The sequence below is a fragment of the Vipera berus genome (assembly GCF_964194415.1).
Source record: "Vipera berus genome assembly, chromosome: Z".
NCBI lineage: Eukaryota > Metazoa > Chordata > Lepidosauria > Squamata > Viperidae > Vipera > Vipera berus.
Genome location: NC_138205.1, coordinates 129582898 through 129602143, shown reverse-complemented (window position 1 = coordinate 129602143; position 19246 = coordinate 129582898). Strand labels below are relative to the sequence as shown.

The window sequence follows — 19246 nt, the reverse complement described above, 5'->3', positions numbered from 1 at the left end:
TTACATGAATGTTGCGGCAAAATTCGGACACTTGGCAATTGACTCATAGTTATGACGGTCACAGCGCCCCAGGGTCACAGGATCCCCTTTTGCGACCTTCTGCCAAGCAAAGTCGATGGGGGAAGCCAGATTCGCTTAACTAACAACTGCGGTGTTTCTCTTAACTGTGGCAAGTAAGGTTGTAAAAATGGAGCAAAACTGATTTAGCAATGGAAATTTTGGGCTCATGTGGTAGTAAGTCAAGGACTAATCTGCACTCCTTAATTCCTTTTTCCTACTTTCAACAAAATGTAGTTAAACCAAGCACTCTCTCAGCTAATTCAAGTAATCTTTAGCAGTACCGTACGGTTGCAAAGTACGGTTTAGCGGTAGGTAATGTTACCTGCCAGAGGGTGCAAGCGTTAGAGTTTGTTATTTGATACAGAGCAAATTTTTTTAAAAAAGCCTACCACTGTATCGTTATTTAAGAGTTATTTTGAGCAAGCAAGTTTGTTGAGTTCATCAGAAGTCTTCAGGCTAAATAAGGAATCTCAAAAATGGTAAGGAGAGAAGTCAGGATTGGTTGAAGGTGTGGCTGTATTCTCACAAAACTTTAACCCGGTGATTCTCAATCTTTGCATCCCTTATGATGTGTGGACTTGGGCTCCCAGCATCCCCCAGTCTGCATGAAAAATCAGCTTTTTCAATTAGTTGTTTCATGAAGTATTCATGAACGTGATTAATCCTTGTGTTGAATTTCCAAATTACCAAAATTGCTATACAGGTAGTCCTTGATTTAGGTTTATTTTTAGTTTATTTATCAAATTTATTTGCCGAATCTCATGGTTCCAAGGTGACCGCGAGCATTTTCCTCCTAGATTAGATTAGATAACCTTTATTGGCATTTTTTTTTACTGTGGGCAGAACGGCACACATTAAAAATGAAATTTAGTTGCTTGCTTATGTAGTCCTTGACTTACAACCATTCGTTTAGTGACCATTCAATGTTACAAAGACATTAAAAAAGGGACTTATGATCATTTTTCACACTTATGACCGTTGCGGCATTCCTATGGGTCACGTGATCAAAATTCAGATGCTTGGCAACTGGCTCAGGCTTATGATGGTTGCAGTGTCCTGCAGTCACATGATCCCCCTTTTGTGGCCTGACAAGCAAAGCCAATGGTGAAGCCGATTCACTTAACAACTGTTTTGCTGCCTTAACAACTGCAGTGATTCACTTAACAGCTGTGGCAAAAAAGGTCATAAAATGGGGCAAAATTCACTTAACAACTGTCTTCCTTAGCAAAAAATTTTGGGCTCATTGTGGTCAGATAGTCCTCAACTTACAACCATTAGTAGTTATGTTGGCACTGAAAAAAGTGACTTGCGACTGGTCCTCATACTTACGAATGTCGCACCATCCCTGTAGTCAAGTGGTGAGAATTTGAGTGCTTGGCAACTGGCATACATTTAACAATGTTTTCAGTGTCCAAGGGTCTTGTGACCATCATTTGCAACCTTCCAATTCAGCTTCTGACAAAGTGAAGAGGGGAAGCCAGATTCACTTAGTGATGACAGTGATTTGTTCAATGACTGTAACAAAAGCAATAAAATCAGACGTGACTCTCTTGACCGCTCGATTAGTGACAGAAGTTCGTGGTCATAAGTTATAAGTTAAGGATTATTTTCTTTCCTTCTGGTTATGTAGAATGTCATCAGCAAAGTTGATGCCAGCTTCTCTTAATATTGAGGGGAAAAGTACACGTAGTCCTTGACTTACGACCACAGTTTAGACCTAAATTTTTCTTGCGAAGCAAGACAGTTTTTATGTGACTTGTGCCCAAATTTACAACCCTTTTTCCCATGGTTGCTGAATCACCACTCTTGTTCTTTAAGAAAAAAAAGGTCTTAAAAACACTTTTAGTCCCCAAATTTTCAAGCTGTATGTATATATTAATTCCAAATAGATTTTATGGCTTTCACCATTTTCCCCAAGTAATTAATTCACTGCTTTTCTTTTGCGAGGGAATGGGGTGGAAATTCCCTTTCCCTCTTTCATCAGGGGGAGTGCTTTGGGCAGAATTTCAGGAAGAGGTCTCAAAATCATAAAGAAAGGATCAGGTCTCACTCATCTATGTTGCTGTAAAGTTGCTTGGTAGTGCTTGCTGACTTCCGTTGTCAGCAGCCAGTCTTTACTCCGCCAGTTTGGAGAGCTTCCTCGGATCAAACGGGAGGGCTGCGACCCCCGCCGGCGATCAATGAGAGTCCCCTCCTTGCTTGCCGCCTCTACGGAGAGACTTTTGACTCTTTCCAGGATCCCCCAGTAGGGTGAAATCAAATGTAAAAGACAGAGCCCCATCTTCCTACGTCTGCATTGCCGCGACGTCTGGAAGTGTTGTTAAGCAAACCATGTGGTCGTTAAGCAAATCTGGCTTTTCCCATTGACTTTGCTTGTCAGAAACTGGCTGGGAAGGTCATAAATGCAAGTTGACAAGCAACTAAAATTTGATCACGTGATCGTGCGGATGCTTTGATGGTTGTGACTGTGAGGAACAGTCATAAGTCACTTTTTTCAGTGCCATTGAACTGTCGCTAAACAAATGGTTGCAAGTCCAGGACTACCTGTATAGGCCTAAAAATATACTTTTATTTGCTGGCTGTTTAGTTATTCTAAAACATTTGCCTAGATCCTTTTGGCACTCTTAGCGTTGGATGAAAATAATCCCTCTTAAATATCTATTACACTGAATATTTCCTTTGAACGCTTCCATTAAAACAACAGAGAAAAGTCGTCAAAAGATAAACCACCCTGTAGCAAGATGAAGGATTTTCAATCAAATCAAAACTTTTTTTTTTGAAAAGCACACCTGTGGATAACCTCAACCCTGATCCTCACATGTTTGCTTATGGTGTGTGTGTGTGTGTGTGTGTGAGGGGGGAAACATCCCATAACTTGGCAACAGTTTCTGTGTGTGAGTCGTCATGTGTAACAGTATATCAGCGTCCCATAGCAGCAGCTCTGAAGGCAGTTGAAAGAGAGGTGGTTAAGGTATAAAATTATATCAGTTATCCCCCCAGACTGCAGAAGGAAATCAGTTGCTGTCAAACCTGGGCAGGTAAGTTTAGAGTGAAAGAAAGAAAATGGAGACAGGTGAGCCTTCCCCATAATTGCAAGGAGAGCAGGAAAGAGAATTTTGAGAAATGTCATTTAAAGCGGTTGCATTCTTTTAGCGGCCTTTGTGAAATGTTATTTTACTATATCACCGAAGGGGCTTTGAGGGGTATCTGCATGGGGTTTTTTTTTTTAGACCACTTAGGTTTGAGATATCAAATGCATATAATATATTAATTGGAAATGATAATATAGTGGGTAATTTCTGAAAAGCAATAGAGTATAATATGAGTAGCTTGGGGTTGAGCTGTGGGGTCCTTGGCGGTCTCTGAGCTTGGTGGTTTTCTTGCAGACATTTTATGAATCAATTAGGGAACATCATCAGTGCTAGGAGGAAGTGGTTTTTTTAGACTGGGGAAAGAGGAAAAATATAGAATAAGAGTTGGAAGGGACCTTTGGAGGTCTTCTAGTCCAACCCCCTGCTCAAGCAGGAGATACCCTACCATTCCAGACAAATAGCTGTCCGGTCTCTTCTTGTCAAAGCTTCCACTGATGAAGCCCCCCACAACTTCTGAAGGCAAGCTGTTCCATTGGTTGAAAACTTCTCTGACATTGTTAAGTTGTGAAAAGGTTGTTAAGTGAATCACTGCAGTTGTTAAGTGAATCAGCACGGTTGTTAAGTGAACCTGGCTTCCTCCATTGACTGCTTGTCGGCAGCTGGCCCAAATTTGAGGATGCTGCAACTGTGTGGTTTTCCGTTCTGTTGTAACTTCAAACAGTCACTAAACAAATGCTTATAAGTTGAGGACAGCTGTGTTCCAAGGGTAGATGTGGACCACTGTTTAATCATTGTTTCCTTGTGCCTATCACTGCCTGCGTTAGTTCCTATTTGGGCTCAAAGAAAGCGGAGAAAAGAGTGTAACAAATTGCAGAGTTTTAAATCAGGGGCATTATGGATGTTTTCCGATGTTTATTTTTCATCACTGTTCTTCTGTAACCAAAGTCAGGAATAAATCAATAGCTTCTTATTATAGCTGTGGCATCTTTTTTGTAGATTAAATTCCTTTACTGACCGTTCAGAGTTACAACAGCACCGCAAAGTTGAGTTATGACCATTTTCACACTTAAAACCGTTGCAACATCCCCATGGTCAAATGATCAAAATTCACACGTTAGGCAACTGACTCATCTTTATGACGGTTGCAGCATCCCAGGGTCACGTGACCCCATTTTGCGACGTTCTGACAAGCACAGTCAACGGAGCAGACCAGATTCGCTGAAAAGCCATGTTACTAACTGAACAACTCCAACTTCACTTAACAACCGTGGCAAGGAAAGGTTGTGTTGTTGTTGTTGTTGTTAGTTGCGAAGTCGTGTCCGATCCATCGCGACCCCACGGACAACGTTCCTCCAGGCCTTCCTGTCCTCTACCATCTTCTGGAGTCCATTTAAGCTCACGCCTCCTGCTTCAGTGACTCCATCCAGCCACCTCGTTCTCTGTCGTCCCCTTCTTCTCTTGCCCTCCATCTTTCCCAGCATTAGGCTCTTCTCCAGTGAGTCCTCACTTAACAATTTGTCTTGCTTAGCAATGGAAAATTTCGGCTCAGCTGTGGTCCTAAGTTGAGTTAAGTTGCCTATACTAAACCAAATCACATTACCTTGAAAAATACAGATAACTCCATTATGGCTACAATGAAGACCACAAATTAGACACCTTTTTTGTGGCGGCTGTTAAATGAACTCATCCGTAATGGGCATTTTTTGTCAGAAGCTGGAAGCAAATGTTGATTTCCAGCAAAAAATAAAATAAAAATAAAGCCACGTGACCACAGGATGCCACAAATAGTCATAAATGCCAGTCGGTTGCTGAAGGCCCCAAAGGAGGTCATCTGACCACACTGGGGTGGGGAGGCGGTAGTCATCAGAACTTCAAATCTAGGTCATAAGTAACTTTTCGTCTTTGTCATACGTTTGAATTGCCACTAAGTGAGCAATCGTAAGTTGAGAACTACCTATTCCTATTCAAGTATGTATGGAGAAAATGGAGCGCCAATTTCAAATATATTTCTGTAGAGACTAAAGTGAAATACAGGTTCAATTTACAACAATTCATTTAGTGGCCGTTCAAAGTTACAACAGCACTGAAAAAGGTGACTTGTGACCATTTTTCACACTTAACGACTGTTTCAGCACCTCCACTGGTTATGTGATTTACTTCAGATGCTTGGCCACTGACTCATATTTATGACGGTTGCTCTGTCCTGGGGTCATGTGATCCCCTTTTGCGACCTGACAAAGTCCATGGGAAAGCCAGATTCACTTAATAACGGTGTTACTAACTTAACATCTGCAGTCGTTCACTTAACAACCGTGGCAGGAGAAGTCGTAAAATGGGACAAAACTCAGTTAACAAATTTCTCACTTAGCAAGGAGAAATTTTGGGCTCTGTTGTGGTCCTAAGTTGAGGGCTACCTGTATTTTTGCATGGTGTTGTGATTTAAGTCTGTGGGGAATCATCTTTTTTTCTGACTGTTTTCTAGCTTATTGGGGTCTGCCTATGAAATCAGTATTTTTGTGTCTGTAATTGCTCCTCAGGTGAAAGAACAAATATACCTTTTGCTATGGAATATCCCCAATTATCCAATAGCTCGTTGAGATGTGAAGACGGTGGCAGGATGGGGGCTTCCCTGCAGACACATTCAGACCCATGGTATGAACCACAATCCTTTCAGGGATGACACAAATGGGGGTCCTCTGCTCGTGTACCCACAAACACACGTACCTGTCCCTTGACATTTTATCTACAAATGTTTTGTCTTTTTTATGAATCTGCCAAGTTAAGTCTTTTAAGCTCAAATTGGTCACAAATAATACTGTGGAAGAAATGTGAAGAGAGATAGTTTGGTCTAGTGCAGGGGTGTCAAACTCAATTTCACGGAGGGCCGCATCAGCATTGCGGTTGCCCTCAGGGGGCCGGGTGGGTATGGCCAGGGTGGGTGTGGCCTACTGGGTGGGCGTGGCTAGAGTGCGTATGGCCTACTGGGTGGGCATGGCCAGCTCTACATCGTTGGCATCAAGGGTGCCTATGGGGGCCTGGGCAGGAGTGGGACAGATCTGGGGGTCTCTGGCAGAAGGAGGGTCTCTGGGCCAGGGCCAAGGCAGTGGGCGCCGTTCCCTCACTGTTTCCAGGATGGCTTCGGGGGCCACATGAAACCACTTCGCGGGCCGGATACGGCCCCCCGGGCCTTGTGTTTGACATGTCTGGTCTAGAGGTTAAGGCACCAGACTAGAAAGCGGGTGACGGGGCGTTCTAGTCTCACCTTAGGCATGTATTCCAACTGGGAGACTTTGGGCCAATCACCGGGAGATGGTGAGTTCTAGTCCTGCCTTAGGCATGAAAACCAGCTGGGTAACTTTGGGCCATTCATCAGGAGACCTGGAGTTCTAGTTCCACCTTAATGATGAAAGTCGGCTGGGTGACTTTGGGCCAGACTGTCTCTCTCTCCCTCTCTCAGCCCAGCCCACCTCACAGGATTGTTGTGGGGAAAATAGGAAGATGTGTCGGATATGTTCACCGCCTTGAGTTATTTGTAAAAAATAATAATAATACAGTCTGCATGCAAATAAATAAATGACATCATAAGCCAGGTTTATTTTGCACTTGTTTATCCTTGTTTTTAGGACACAGATCAATCTCTCTTACTCTGCCAGCGGTCCTGATATGTTCGCCTTAGTGACCAGCATCTTACAGGAGCCCAACGAACCAGAAGCTATTACAGACTGGTATAGTGGTGGCGACATTTCTTTTTTTTTCTTTCCCCCAAATATTTTGTTAAAACTACCGGTGTATTTCCTGAGGCCCTCATCCTAAACATGCAAAGAGGCATGTCAGGCTAAGTTCTGTGAGGCGTATGGATCAATTTGCTGGACCGTTCAGCCCAGATTAAGGCGAGAATTTTTTCCTGTGTCAGCTGTTGTTTTAGCAGAGTCTAAATTGGTAGGTTACGTCATAAATAATCTTGTGAATGCCTGCACTATACAGGTAGTCCTTGACTCAACAACCATAATTGGCATCAGGATTTCTGACGCCAAGCAAGATTTTATGCAGTGTCTGTCAGAGGCGGTGACCTTTGAGAGCTGAAGGCAACGAAATTTCATTTTAACGTGTGCCGATTAGTGCACATTCGAAGTGACAATAAAGTTACTATTCTATTCTACTCTAGATTATTAAGTAAATTGCACCTGATTTTACGATCTTTTTTTGACCATGGTTGTAAAGCGAATCACTGCAGCTACTAAGAGAATTACACAGTCGTTAAGTGATTCCGGTCTCCCCCCACTGATTTCCGTTGTTGGAAAAACTAGGAAAATCCCAAATGGTGATTCCCATAACCCCAGGATGCTGGACTATTGTAAGTCCTTGACTTACGAACCACAGTTGAGCCCCAAATTCATGTTGCTAAGTGAAACATTTAAGTGGGTTTTGCCCCATGACTTTTCTTGTCACAGTTGTTAAGTGAATCACTGCAGTTGTTAATTTGACAACATGGTTGTTAAGTGAATCTGGCTTCCCCATTGATTTGCTTGTCAGTATCTCGCAAAAGGAGAATCACTTGACCGCGGGACACTGCGACCGTCATAAATATGAGTCAGTTGCCAAGCATCCCAATTTTGATCACATGACCACAGGGATGATGCAGTGGTCATAAGTGTGAAAAACGGTCGTAAGTCACTTTTTTAAAAAAAAATACCATGGTAACTTTGAATAGTCACTAAATGAAGTGTAGTCCTTGACTTATGATCAGCTGATTAACAACAATTTGAAGTTAGAATGAACATTTCCAGAGCTACTTAGGAGCCAGTTTCAAAGTTATGACAGACACACTGTAATCATATGATTACAGTCCAGGGGTAGGCAACCTTGGCTCTTTTATGAATTGTGGACTTCAACTCCCAGAATTCCTGAGCCAGCCATGCTGAGGGGAAAGGGAGAGGTTTCCAAGCTGAGCCAGGCTGGCTCAGGAATTCTGGGAGTTGAAGTCCACGAGTCATAAAAGAGCCAAGGCTGCCTACCCCTGGTGTAGGCAATTGGCAACCTGCTCACTTTTACAGCAGTTTGCAATGTCCCGTAGCCATGTAACCACAATTTGCAATGTTTTTTTTGCTAATTTCTGGAGTTTATTTTTGGTTTCTGGCAAACAGTGCCCCTTGGTGAAAATTGACTTACTTAGTGACCATGGCATTTGTTTAACAACCATATTCTTCACAACAACCAGTACAAAAAATGTTAGAAAATTAGGTCTGGCCACCCGATGCCTCAGTGACTCATGACTATACAGGTAGTCCTCAACTTACAACTGTTCATTTAGTGAGCTAAGTGACAATGGCACTGAAAAAAAATGTCCGTTGTTTACACTTAGGACCGTTGCAGCCTCCCCATGGTCACACAATCAAAATTTGCGCTTGACAACTGACTCGTATTTACGACAGTTGCAGTGTCCTGAGTCATTTGATCCCCTTTTGCGACAAGCCGAGTCAGTGGGGGAAGCCAGATTCATTTAACAACCATGTGACAAAGTTAACAACTGCAGTGATTCATTTAACTCTGGCAAGGAAGGTCGTAAAATGGGGCAAAATTCATCTAACAATTGTCTCGCTTAGGAACAGAAATTTTGGGCTCAGTTGTGGTTGTACGTTGAGGACCATCTGTAAGTGCAGGCTCAGTTAACGGTTGTAAGTCAAATACTACCTACAATGGCAGGCTTAATTGTGGGCGTAACTGGAGGACTACCTGCATAGGAAGATCTGTCTATATCAGGGGTGTCAAAGTCAATTTCATTGAGGGCCGCATCAGCATTGCGGTTGCCCTCAGGGGGCCGGGTGGGTGTGGCCAGGGTGGGCGTGGCCTACTGGGTGGGTGTGGCTAAAGTGTGTATGGCCTACTGGGTGGGCATGGCCAGCTCTACATCGTTCGCATCAAGGGTGCCTATGGGGGCCTGGGCAGGAGTGGGACAGATCTGAGGGTCTCTGGCAGAAGGAGGGTCTCTGGGCCAGGGCCAAGGCAGTGGGGGCCGTTCCCTCACTCTTTCCAGGATGGCTTCGCGGGCCACATGAAACCACTTCGCGGGCCGGATCCGGCCCCCGGGCCTTGTGTTTGACATGTCTGGTCTATATGGAGCCTGAGATGGGAAAGCCTGAGATTGTATCGTGATGGGTCACCAGCCTGATCGGTCTGGATGCCACTTTACGGATCATGTAAGGAAGATAAAATACGTTTAGAAATGAAATTTTGTCTGTTACAGGGACTCTCCGTCAAAGTCGTTCCCTCCGTCTTGGACCATGAATTTGGAAAATAGTAGCAGATGCTCAAGGCTTTTTCCGACGAAAATTTGGGGTCATGAAAACCGCACTAACGTGGTGGATGCACGGAGCTCTTACGAAGAAAAACGCGGAAAGGCCTCTCCTACAGAACAGTTAAGCAGAGAGCTCAACGATCTGCAGGTGACTGGCTCCTGGCCAGCCCCTTGTCGTCCTTGCTTCTCACTATCTGATGAAGTTCTGAAGACCTCAGATCCACAAAACAAGGTTTTTACTCTTAACAGTTTTAATCAGCAGTCCAACCTTGTTCCTGAAGACGGTTATGGTAAGAAACAAGTCGGTATTAGCAGGGGGAACCATTCCACATCACACATCTGGACTGAATTTTCCGAAGAAGATCAGGAGAGCACCACGCGAGAAGCGCTGGGGGCCATTGATACGGAAAGCTCGAACGCCTCTTTCGTTCAGCTGCCTCACTCTGCCACAACGAACGGGATAGGGGATCCGGCAGTTCAGGAGAACCGTTTGTGGGCTAAAAGATGGACTTATGGATCACCCCAATCCCTGCCCTTCCTCGCATCCTCATTTCAGCAAGAAAATAGCATCCCCCAAGGCACGGATATCAAAGTGCGCCAAAACTACCCGCCAAGTCGCCCCAATGACCTGAGCACCCTCTTTGATAACGTTAAAAGTAAACGCTCTGCGTATCCCCTCCGAGATTCTTCAAATCGTTTATCTCCACCCCCAAGTCCGCAGCATCAAAATTCATCCGGTGGTGGTGGTGGTGGTAAGCGCCTCAGCAGCAGGAGTTTAAATCTCTCAAGGGCGTCGTGTGCAACTAACAAAAAGCGAAAGCGAATAAACGCTTTCTCACACGTCTCGTCTACCAACGGCTCCGTCGCCCAGCCTTTTGGTTCCCAAACAGCCCCACGAAAATGTGGCGCTCTGCAAAATGGCGGGTTTTCCAGTTGCAAGGAAAATCTAAAGCCGCCCAATTCTGTCGGATGCTCCCGGGTTGATTTGCGAGCTCCTCGCCAGGAATACCTGGGTGAAATTTCGCGGGATGTTTCCTCCCCTGGCTGGCCACGGCGTCCTTCGGCAAACAGGTCTGCAGAACGCCACAGATTGGAGAATGCACCAAGCAGAGGCCACGCTGGTCAGAGAATGGGGCCAACTGAGAGACGGCGTAAAATGAACCCAGCCTCTGTTGGTCCGGACTGGACAGAGCTGGATGGATTGAGAAGCAAGAAAAACCTGGGCAGTTTGTTTGATTTCATCAACCCCTCGTTCCTTCCTGTCTTCCCGTTAGCAATGGACTACAGCCAAATTCCAAATTTTCCCGTATTTCACACTCTTCCTTTTTCACCCTCATGTCCACCTTTTCCAGTCAACCTTCACTGCGACAACGTCCCCCATTTAAGTCATTTTATCAACAACCTTTTTTGTGGAGATGCCTCTGTGCCGTATCACGCGTTGTCACCGCAGCTCCGCCACGAGAGATCGGTCGCTCAGGGTGGGCCTGCCCACATGCTCCACGTGCGCCTGGAGGAATGTTACGAACAGTGGAGGGCGTTAGAAAGAGAGCGGAAAAAGGTGAGGAGGGGTTATTATGTGACGCACGTCTCCAGGCTGAACGCCTTCCAGGTGGGGAGAAATTCCTGTCAACCCAGGTTGAGGGGGAAGGTCTGGGGATGAAAGCATGCACATCTGGAGAGCACCAAGATTGAGAAGGGTAGACTTGTATTTCCCTGTGGGACCTTGGTGCTCTCTGAGCTGGTGGTGTTCTTGTGGACATTTCGTGATCCAGCTGGGTAGCATCATCAGTGCTAGAAGGGGGGGGGCGGGTTGTGGAGAGGATTAGAGGAGGAGGACTGTGGGGTCCTTGATCCCCTCTGAGCTTGGGGGTTTCCTTGAAGATGTTTCATGACCCAACTAGGGAACATCATCAGTGCTAGAAGGGGGTGGGGGTTGTGGAGAGGATTAGAGGAGGAGGACTGTGGGGTCCTTGGTCCTCTCTGAGCTTGGGGGTTTCCTTGAAGATGTTTCATGACCCAACTAGGGAACATCATCAGTGCTAGAAGGGGGTGGGGGTTGTGGAGAGGATTAGAGGAGGAGGACTGTGGGGTCCTTGGTCCTCTCTGAGCTTGGGGGTTTCCTTGAAGATGTTTCATGACCCAACTAGGGAACATCATTAGTGCTAGAAGGGGGGGGGGCGGGTTGTGGAGAGGATTACAGTAGGAGGACTGTGGGGTCCTTGGTCCTCTTTGAGCTTGGGGGTTTCCTTGAAGATGTTTCATGACCCAACTAGGGAACATCATCAGTGCTAGAAGGGAGGGGGGGTTGTGGAGAGGATTAGAGGAGGAGGACTGTGGGGTCCTTGGTCCTCTCTGAGCTTGGGGGTTTCCTTGAAGATGTTTCATGATCCAACTAGGGAACATCATAAGTGCTAGAAGGAGGTGGGGGTTGTGGAGAGGATTAGAGGAGGACGACTGTGGGGTCCTTGGTCCTCTCTGAGCTTGGGGGTTTCCTTGAAGATGTTTCATGATCCAACTAGGGAACATCATCAGTTCTAGGAGGGAAGAGGAGGAGGAGGAGGAAGAAGAAGAAGAGGGGGAAGAGGAGAAGGAGGACAATGGGGTCCTTGGTGCGCTCTGAGCTGGGTGGTTTCCTTGCAGATGTTTCATGACCCAACTAGGCAACATCATCAGTGCTAGAAGGGAGGAGGAGGAGGAGGAGGAGGAGGAAGAAGAAGAAAAAGGAATATGGCATCCTTGGTGCTCTCTGAGCTGGGTGGTTTCCTTAGAGACATTTCATGACCCAACTAGGCAACATCATCAGTGCTAGAAGGGAGGAGGAGGAGGACTATGGGGTCTTTGACGCTCTCTGAGCTGGGTGGTTTCCTTGCAGACGTCTCGTGACCCAACCAGGTAACATCATCAGCACGAGAAGGGGGTGGGGTTTCTTCTCTCCAGCAATAATAATGTTACATTGTTGGGTCATGACATGCTGGGGTCTTTCCCTTGTGGTCACATGACCACGGGTCCCTCGCTTGGCAGCTGGCCTGAATTGCATCTCACTTTGTGATTTTTTTTTGCTAAAAGATGTCGTTTCCTTTCAGTTTCATCTAAAGAAGCCCATAGCACCCCACAGGTTCGCTTAGAGGCGGCTGTGTTTGGTCACCCTGTGCAGCAGAAAAGGTCATAAAATCAGATCCGTCCCGTGGATGACCAATTTTATGACCATCACGACTTAACGACCGTGATAGGCCATCTCCATTATGGTCATAACTTGACTGTAATCGAAGTAATTGAAAAAAAAGACAATACAGGTCATTTAGTGACCATTTGAAGTCACAACGGCAGTGAAAAAATTGCCTTATGATTGTTTTTTCACACTTAGGACAATGGCAGCATCCCCGTGGTCACGTGATCAGAATTCAGACGCTTGGCACCCGATTCATATTTATGACGGTCACAGTATCCTGGGGTCAGGTGATCCCCTTTTGACAAGCGAAGTCAAGGTGGAAGCCATATTCACTTAACAACCGGGTTACTAACTTATCAACTGCAGTGACTCACTTAACAACGGTGGCATGAAAGGTCGTAAAACGGGGCAAAACCAACTTAACGAATGTCTCACTTAGCAACAAAAATTTTGGGCTCAATTGTGGTCGTAAGTTGAGGACTAACTGTATAGGTAGTCTTCAACATGCAGCCATTCATTCAGTGAGTGTTCAAAGTTACAACCGGATTGAAAAAAGTGACTTACATTTTTCACCCTTATGACCATTGCAGCAACCCCATGGTCACTTGATCTCCTTTTGCGACCTTCTGACCAGTAGTGAAGCCAGATTAACAGCCATGTCATTAACTTAACACCTGCAGTGGTTCGCTTAACAACTGTGGCAAAAAATGTCGTAAGCTGGGGCAAAACTCACTTAAGAAATGTCTCACTTAACAACAGAAATTTTGGGCTGGATTGTGGTTGTAATTCGAGGACTACCTGTAGTAAAAGTCTTCTGTATTGTACCAAGCAAATGCATGGACGGATCTGTGTAAAGACCTGGGAATTAAATCCCAGCTGAAGGTAACGTTGCAGTTGATCTCCAGAGATTTAAGGAAAGGATCCACTTTTTAAATACCAATTGGGATTAAAAAGAAATTGCTATTCAGACTGGAGCATGCTCTGAAAATTCTTTTTTAATTTTTTTCCCTCCAGATAGAGGCTGACTTAGCAAGGGCATTTCCTGGAAAATCCTTTGCCAGCTCCAAGGAGATTCCATTGTCCCAGCTTCCAGCTAGGCCCTCTGGAGTGGATCGCCTGATTTGGATCCAGTTTCAAGAGCAAGCAAGCGTGAGTACTGCATTCTGATTGGCCCAGATTTGCCCAGCCAGTTTTCATGCCTAAGGCAGAACTTGAACCCACAGCTTCCTGTTTTCTAACGTGGTGTTTTAACCAATAGACCAAACAGGCTCTGGAATTAGGCAAAATAGATCAGCACCCTCATTATAGAGGGCCCCTCTGAATGGAACTATAGGCAGTCCTCAACTTACGACCACAATTGAGCCCAAAATTTCTGTTGCTGAGCGAGATAGTTGTTAAGTGAGTTTTGCCCCATTTCATGACTTTTCTTACCATGGTTGTTAAGTGAACCACTGCAGTTGTTAAGTTAGTACCTGGCTTCGTTTGTCAGGACGTCGCACAAGGGAATCGTAAAGTCCTGGGATGCTGCAGCCGTCATAAATGTGAGCCAGTGGCCAAGCATCTGAATTTTGATCATGTGACCCTGTGAAAAGCAGCCCTACGTCATTTTTCTCAGTATGCTTTGTAATTTCAAACAGTCACTGAATGAACTGTTGTAAGTCGAGGACTACTTGTGAATATGTTTTTAGAAAAAACGTGACTCTTTTCAGAGCATTGTAACTTCGGACAGTCACTAAAGCAGACATGTCAAACAGAAGGCCCGGGGGCCAGATCCGGCCCGCGAAGTGGTTTCATGCGGCCCGCGAAGCCATCCTGGAAAGAGTGAGGGAACGGCCCCCACTGCCTTGGCCCTGGCCCAGAGACCCTCCTCCTGCCAGAGACCCTCAGATCTGTCCCACTCCTGCCCAGGCCCCCATAGGCACCCTCGATGCCAACGATGTAGAGCTGGCCACGCCCACCCAGTAGGCCATACGCACTCTAGCCACACCCACCCAGTAGGCCACGCCCACCCGGCCCCCTGAGGGCAACCGCAATGCTGATGCAGCCCTCAATGAAATTGAGTTGGACACCCCTGCACTAAACGAATGGTTGTAAGTCAAGGATTAGTTGTATCACCATTGCAGTGTGGCAGCCAGCATGTATTTTACATGGCTGCAGCACCAGTGGGACACGTGACCTCCATTTGTGACCTTCCCAAATACAGTTTTGTCTTTTTTGACTTTCTAAGGTTTGCACGTTACTTGGGAAAATGGAACACCTTTGTGGCGTTTCCATCCACAGCAGCATATCGGCAACGTTGGGGCGTCACTTGGAAGCCATTGACATGACTCAGGCCAGGCGCAAGGATGAGATTCTTAATGCTGGTAACCAGAGGCCAGGGGCATCCTGTGTCACCAGGGAAAATGGTAAGTACTTTGAGTTTCGTTTATGGGCAAAGGCTGACTTTTTTCATTAGTACCGCTGCTTAAATTCACTGCTGTTGTACAGATCCTGATTATATGGGGAGTCCTCGACTTACAACGGTGCTGAAAAAAGAGATTTAGGACGATTTTTCACATGTAATGACCGTTGCAACATCCCCATGGTCGCATGAGCAAAATTTGGCTGTTTGCCAGCTAGAATAACAACAACAACAACAACAACTGCAACTGCTTCCATCCTGCGACGATATCTGTACTACCATCAAACATCCACATCTGCCAAACATCCCAGGTCCTTGGTAAGGACTCGATAGGTAGACAAAGATGCCAAATCCAGTCTGAACATCTGGCTGACTCTGCGATGATCAATAACAACAACAACAACAACAATAGTAATAATAATAATAATATCATCATCATCATGGGAAGACAAAGCTAGACATGACCGAGTTGCTAAAGTAATCCCCTGGGCATTGTGTAAAAAATACGACTTGCCTGTGTCCGAAAAGTCGTGGGAACATAGGGTGGAAAAAGTTGTCGAGAATGAGTGGGTGAAGGTCTTGTGGGACTTCCGAGTACAGACAGATCGCCATTTGGAACACAACACGCCAGATATCGCAGTTGTAGAGAACCGAAGCATACAGCTGATTGATACCGCTGTACCAGGAGATGCCAAAGTTGAAGAAAAAGAACTGGAAAAAATTACGAAATAGAGCGACCTGGCCATCGAAACTGTGCGATTATGGATGAAATGCATAACAGTGATGCCCATTGTCATCGGGACACTGGGAACGATGTCCAAAAACTTTGCAAAATACATCAAGAAATTGCAGCTTCCTGCAATAACTCCAGCAATGCTGCAAAAAAACTGCGCTACTCAGAACATCTTACATTTTAGGGAGATACCTGGTTGATACCTAGGATGCTGACAGCAACCCGTGTTGACCATTAGTGCCAGTCAATTTGAGTGTTCAGTTGACTGAGTTTCATGTTTAATGAATAAAAGTTTAATAATAATAATAATAATAATATTAACAACAACAACAACAACAACAACAACAACAATAATAATAATAATAATAATAATAATAATAATAATAATAATAATAATAATAATAATAATAATATTGAAGGGACGCGGTGGCTCAGTGGGTTAGGACGCTGAACTTGTTGATCGGAAGGTCGGCAGTTTGGCGGGTCGAATCCCGAGTGCCGCGTAGCAGAGTGAGCGCCTGTTACTCGTCCCAGCTTCTGCCAACCAACAGTTCGAAAGCACATAAAAATGCAAGTAGACAAATAGGGACCACTCCGGTGGGAAGGTAACAGCGTTCCGTGCGCCTTTGGTGTCTAGTCATGCCGGCCACATGACCACGGAGACGTCTTCGGACAAGCGCTGGCTCTTCGGCTTTGAAACGGAGATGAGCACCATCCCCCTAGAGTCAGAAACGACTAGCACGCATGTGCGGGGGAACCTTTACCTTTTACCTTTAATAATAATATCATCATCATCATCATCATCATCATCTTCATCATCATGGGAAGACAAAGCACTACATGGCCGTACATTAAAAAAAATAGCTGGGAAAGCAGATAATAACAAGACCTGGCAATGGCAAAGAGCAGGAAAGTTGAAGAAAGAGACCGAGGGACTAATCCTGGCTGCACAAGACCAAGCCTTAAGGACAAACGCATACAAAGTCAAAATTGAGAAGACAGCAAGAGACAGTAAGTGCCGCCTATGCAAAGAAGCTGAAGAAACAGTGGACCTCCTGGTAAGCTGCTGCAAGAAGATGTGCAGACCGACTACAAGCAGCGGCATGACAAAGTACAACAATGGTGCATTGGAAGATCTGCAAGGAATATAATTTGCCTGTAAGCAAGAACTGGTGGGATCATAAAATAGAGAAAGTCATAGAAAATGATAAAAGTTAAACTGCTCTGGGACTTCAGAATTCAAACAGACAAGCACCTGCAACATAACACCCCGGACTTAACAATTGTCGATAAGAAAGACAAAAAAGTCTGGATAGTGGACGTGGCAGTGCCTGGAGACAGCAGAATAGACGAGAAAGAACTGGAGAAGATAACAAAATACAAAGACCTACAAATAGAAATAGAAAGACTGTGGCAAAGGCAAGCAAGGGTAGTAGTACCAATAGTAATAGGCGCCTTGGGTGCAATCCCAAAACAACTGGAGCACCACTTGAACACCATCAACGGCATTGACAAATTCGCCATTAGTCAATTGCAAAAGGCGGCCTTACTAGGAACTGCTTCCATCCTGCGACGAGATCTGTAATACCATCCAACATCCACATCTGCCTATCCCAGGTCCTTGGTAAGGACTCGATAGGTAGACAAAAATGCCAAATCCAGTCTGAACATCTGGCTGACTCTGCGATGATCAATAATAATAAAAATAAGTTGGACGGGATCTTGGAGGTCATCTTGTCGAACCCCCTGCTCAGGCAGTAAACCCTATATATATATACCATGTCTGTCCAGTCTCTTCTTAAAAACTTCCAGTGTTGGAGCATTCACAGCTTCTGGAGGCAGGTTGTTCCACTGGTTAATTGTTCTCACTTTCAAGAAAGTTCTAGGATTTTTTTTAAAAGCCTAACGAATCTCCCCTCTTAAATTAAATGTTATTTTTGTTGCAGATATCCTTGCCTTGGCATCCGCTGTGAACGAGCTCACATCCTCCACACGAAAAACCCGCACAACTTTATGGTGTGCTTTTCAGATTGTCCTTCCTAAAATTTTGACAGGCAATTCTGGTCAGAATCCCTTAGATCTAGCCAGCATCCCGTTACAAACCAAGATCCTCAGAGAAGGCGAAGACAAAGAAAATGAGCGAGTGAATTAGGAAGAATTTGCAGCCGGTTATGAACTGACACACTCATTTTCTATAAAAGAAGCCAATTTAATTGCTTTTTCTTTTTTCCCCCCGCCTGCTGGCATTCAAGCCTAGATAATTGCAGAAATCTTGGTAGTGTAACACTGAAAAGTTGACGCAGTTAGGCAATATTTATTTGCCTTAAAGACTCCTCATCCAAATATGTCAACGAGGAAGTGGCTAAACCCATGCAGCATCCTTGTTAATTTTTGCAATGCAACCTATTTTGTTTTATTATTCCCCGGTTTTGGGAAGATTTAATATTTCAAGTGCCAAACTTAATGACAAACCACAGTAGGTTTCTCCTTTCTTCCAAACCGATTGTGAATAAGCCATAATTTGATGGATGTGTTTGTCAGGAGTCGAAGCCCTGAGTTTAAATAAATCATGGTCTGGATGAAGTTGCATGAAAGTTTGGGAATTTGCATCAGCACCCCGATGTTTCAAGCTGGGCTCACTTGCAATTGCAAAGTTTTGAGCAGACTTTTTCAGCATCTTTTGAAAGAAAAAAGATGTAATATCAAGCATTAAACGGTGTTTTAGGCTGGAATGTTACCCATGGAGAATAAATGGCTTAGCATTCAACGTTTCATCTTAATTTAAGGATAGATAAACCCCACTGTAACCCGAAGACCAGTAACATAAAATTCTCTGCCTCTGGGAATTGAAAGTCATTTCTTTATTCCTGTCTGAACTGTTGAGACTATTATTTTATTTGAAATGTGCTTCTTGGGGGGAAAAATCACTGTTAATGAGATATTTACCTTAGTGAAAAATACATTTTTTTTATTTAAGGTATGTTTTTGATCCTTGGGTGAGTTAATAATCAGGCTTAATAGATGCTCAGGGTCTGTTCAGGTAGGAATCATGTATTAAATTTTGTAGGATCAGATTTTTTGTTGAAATAGTTGCCCAAAACTAACATTCCTTGAAACTTGTTTTGTTTTTATCAGGAAGTTTGTAAATTTATGAGCTGGTCTTTGTCTTTTGGACAACTGAGTGTGTTATGTGCCAGGATGAAGTTACACAATGACAGTGGGGTTCATCCCCCTTCTAAGTATAATTAAGCAATGTGTTGAAATTTTATAGCTTAATGACAAAATCCTAGAAAGGAAGGGAGGGAGGGAATTCAAATAATTAGGGTGTGTTTAATTTATGTTTAAAAAGCTAACAAATTGGATATTGCTTTAGCAGGTGTAAGCGAGTCCTGATCTAAATACTTCATATTCCTCAACTATCTTCAGTTTTGGTTTATGGATATTAAAGAAAATGTTTTATATCCAGACATAGGTGAAGCTGGAAGGGAGGGGAAGA

The 19246-nt window shown here is 44.6% G+C and overlaps 1 protein-coding gene and 1 long non-coding RNA gene across 2 annotated transcripts in view; one reads left to right on the top strand and one right to left on the bottom strand.

Annotated features, from left to right (window-relative positions):
* The window catches only part of LOC308677644, a 792073-nt gene that overhangs the window by 741197 nt on the left and 31630 nt on the right, over positions 1–19246 (bottom strand). The gene's annotated exons all lie outside the window — the stretch shown is intronic.
* On the top strand, positions 9434–18588 carry LOC308677809 (uncharacterized protein; the record flags this gene model as incomplete). Its single annotated transcript, XM_081344507.1, has 4 exons — positions 9434–11005; positions 13631–13765; positions 14844–15021; positions 17697–18588. 4 exons carry the CDS (start codon positions 9434–9436, stop codon positions 17900–17902), a joined length of 2091 nt encoding a protein of 696 aa, XP_081200633.1. The 3' UTR covers positions 17903–18588.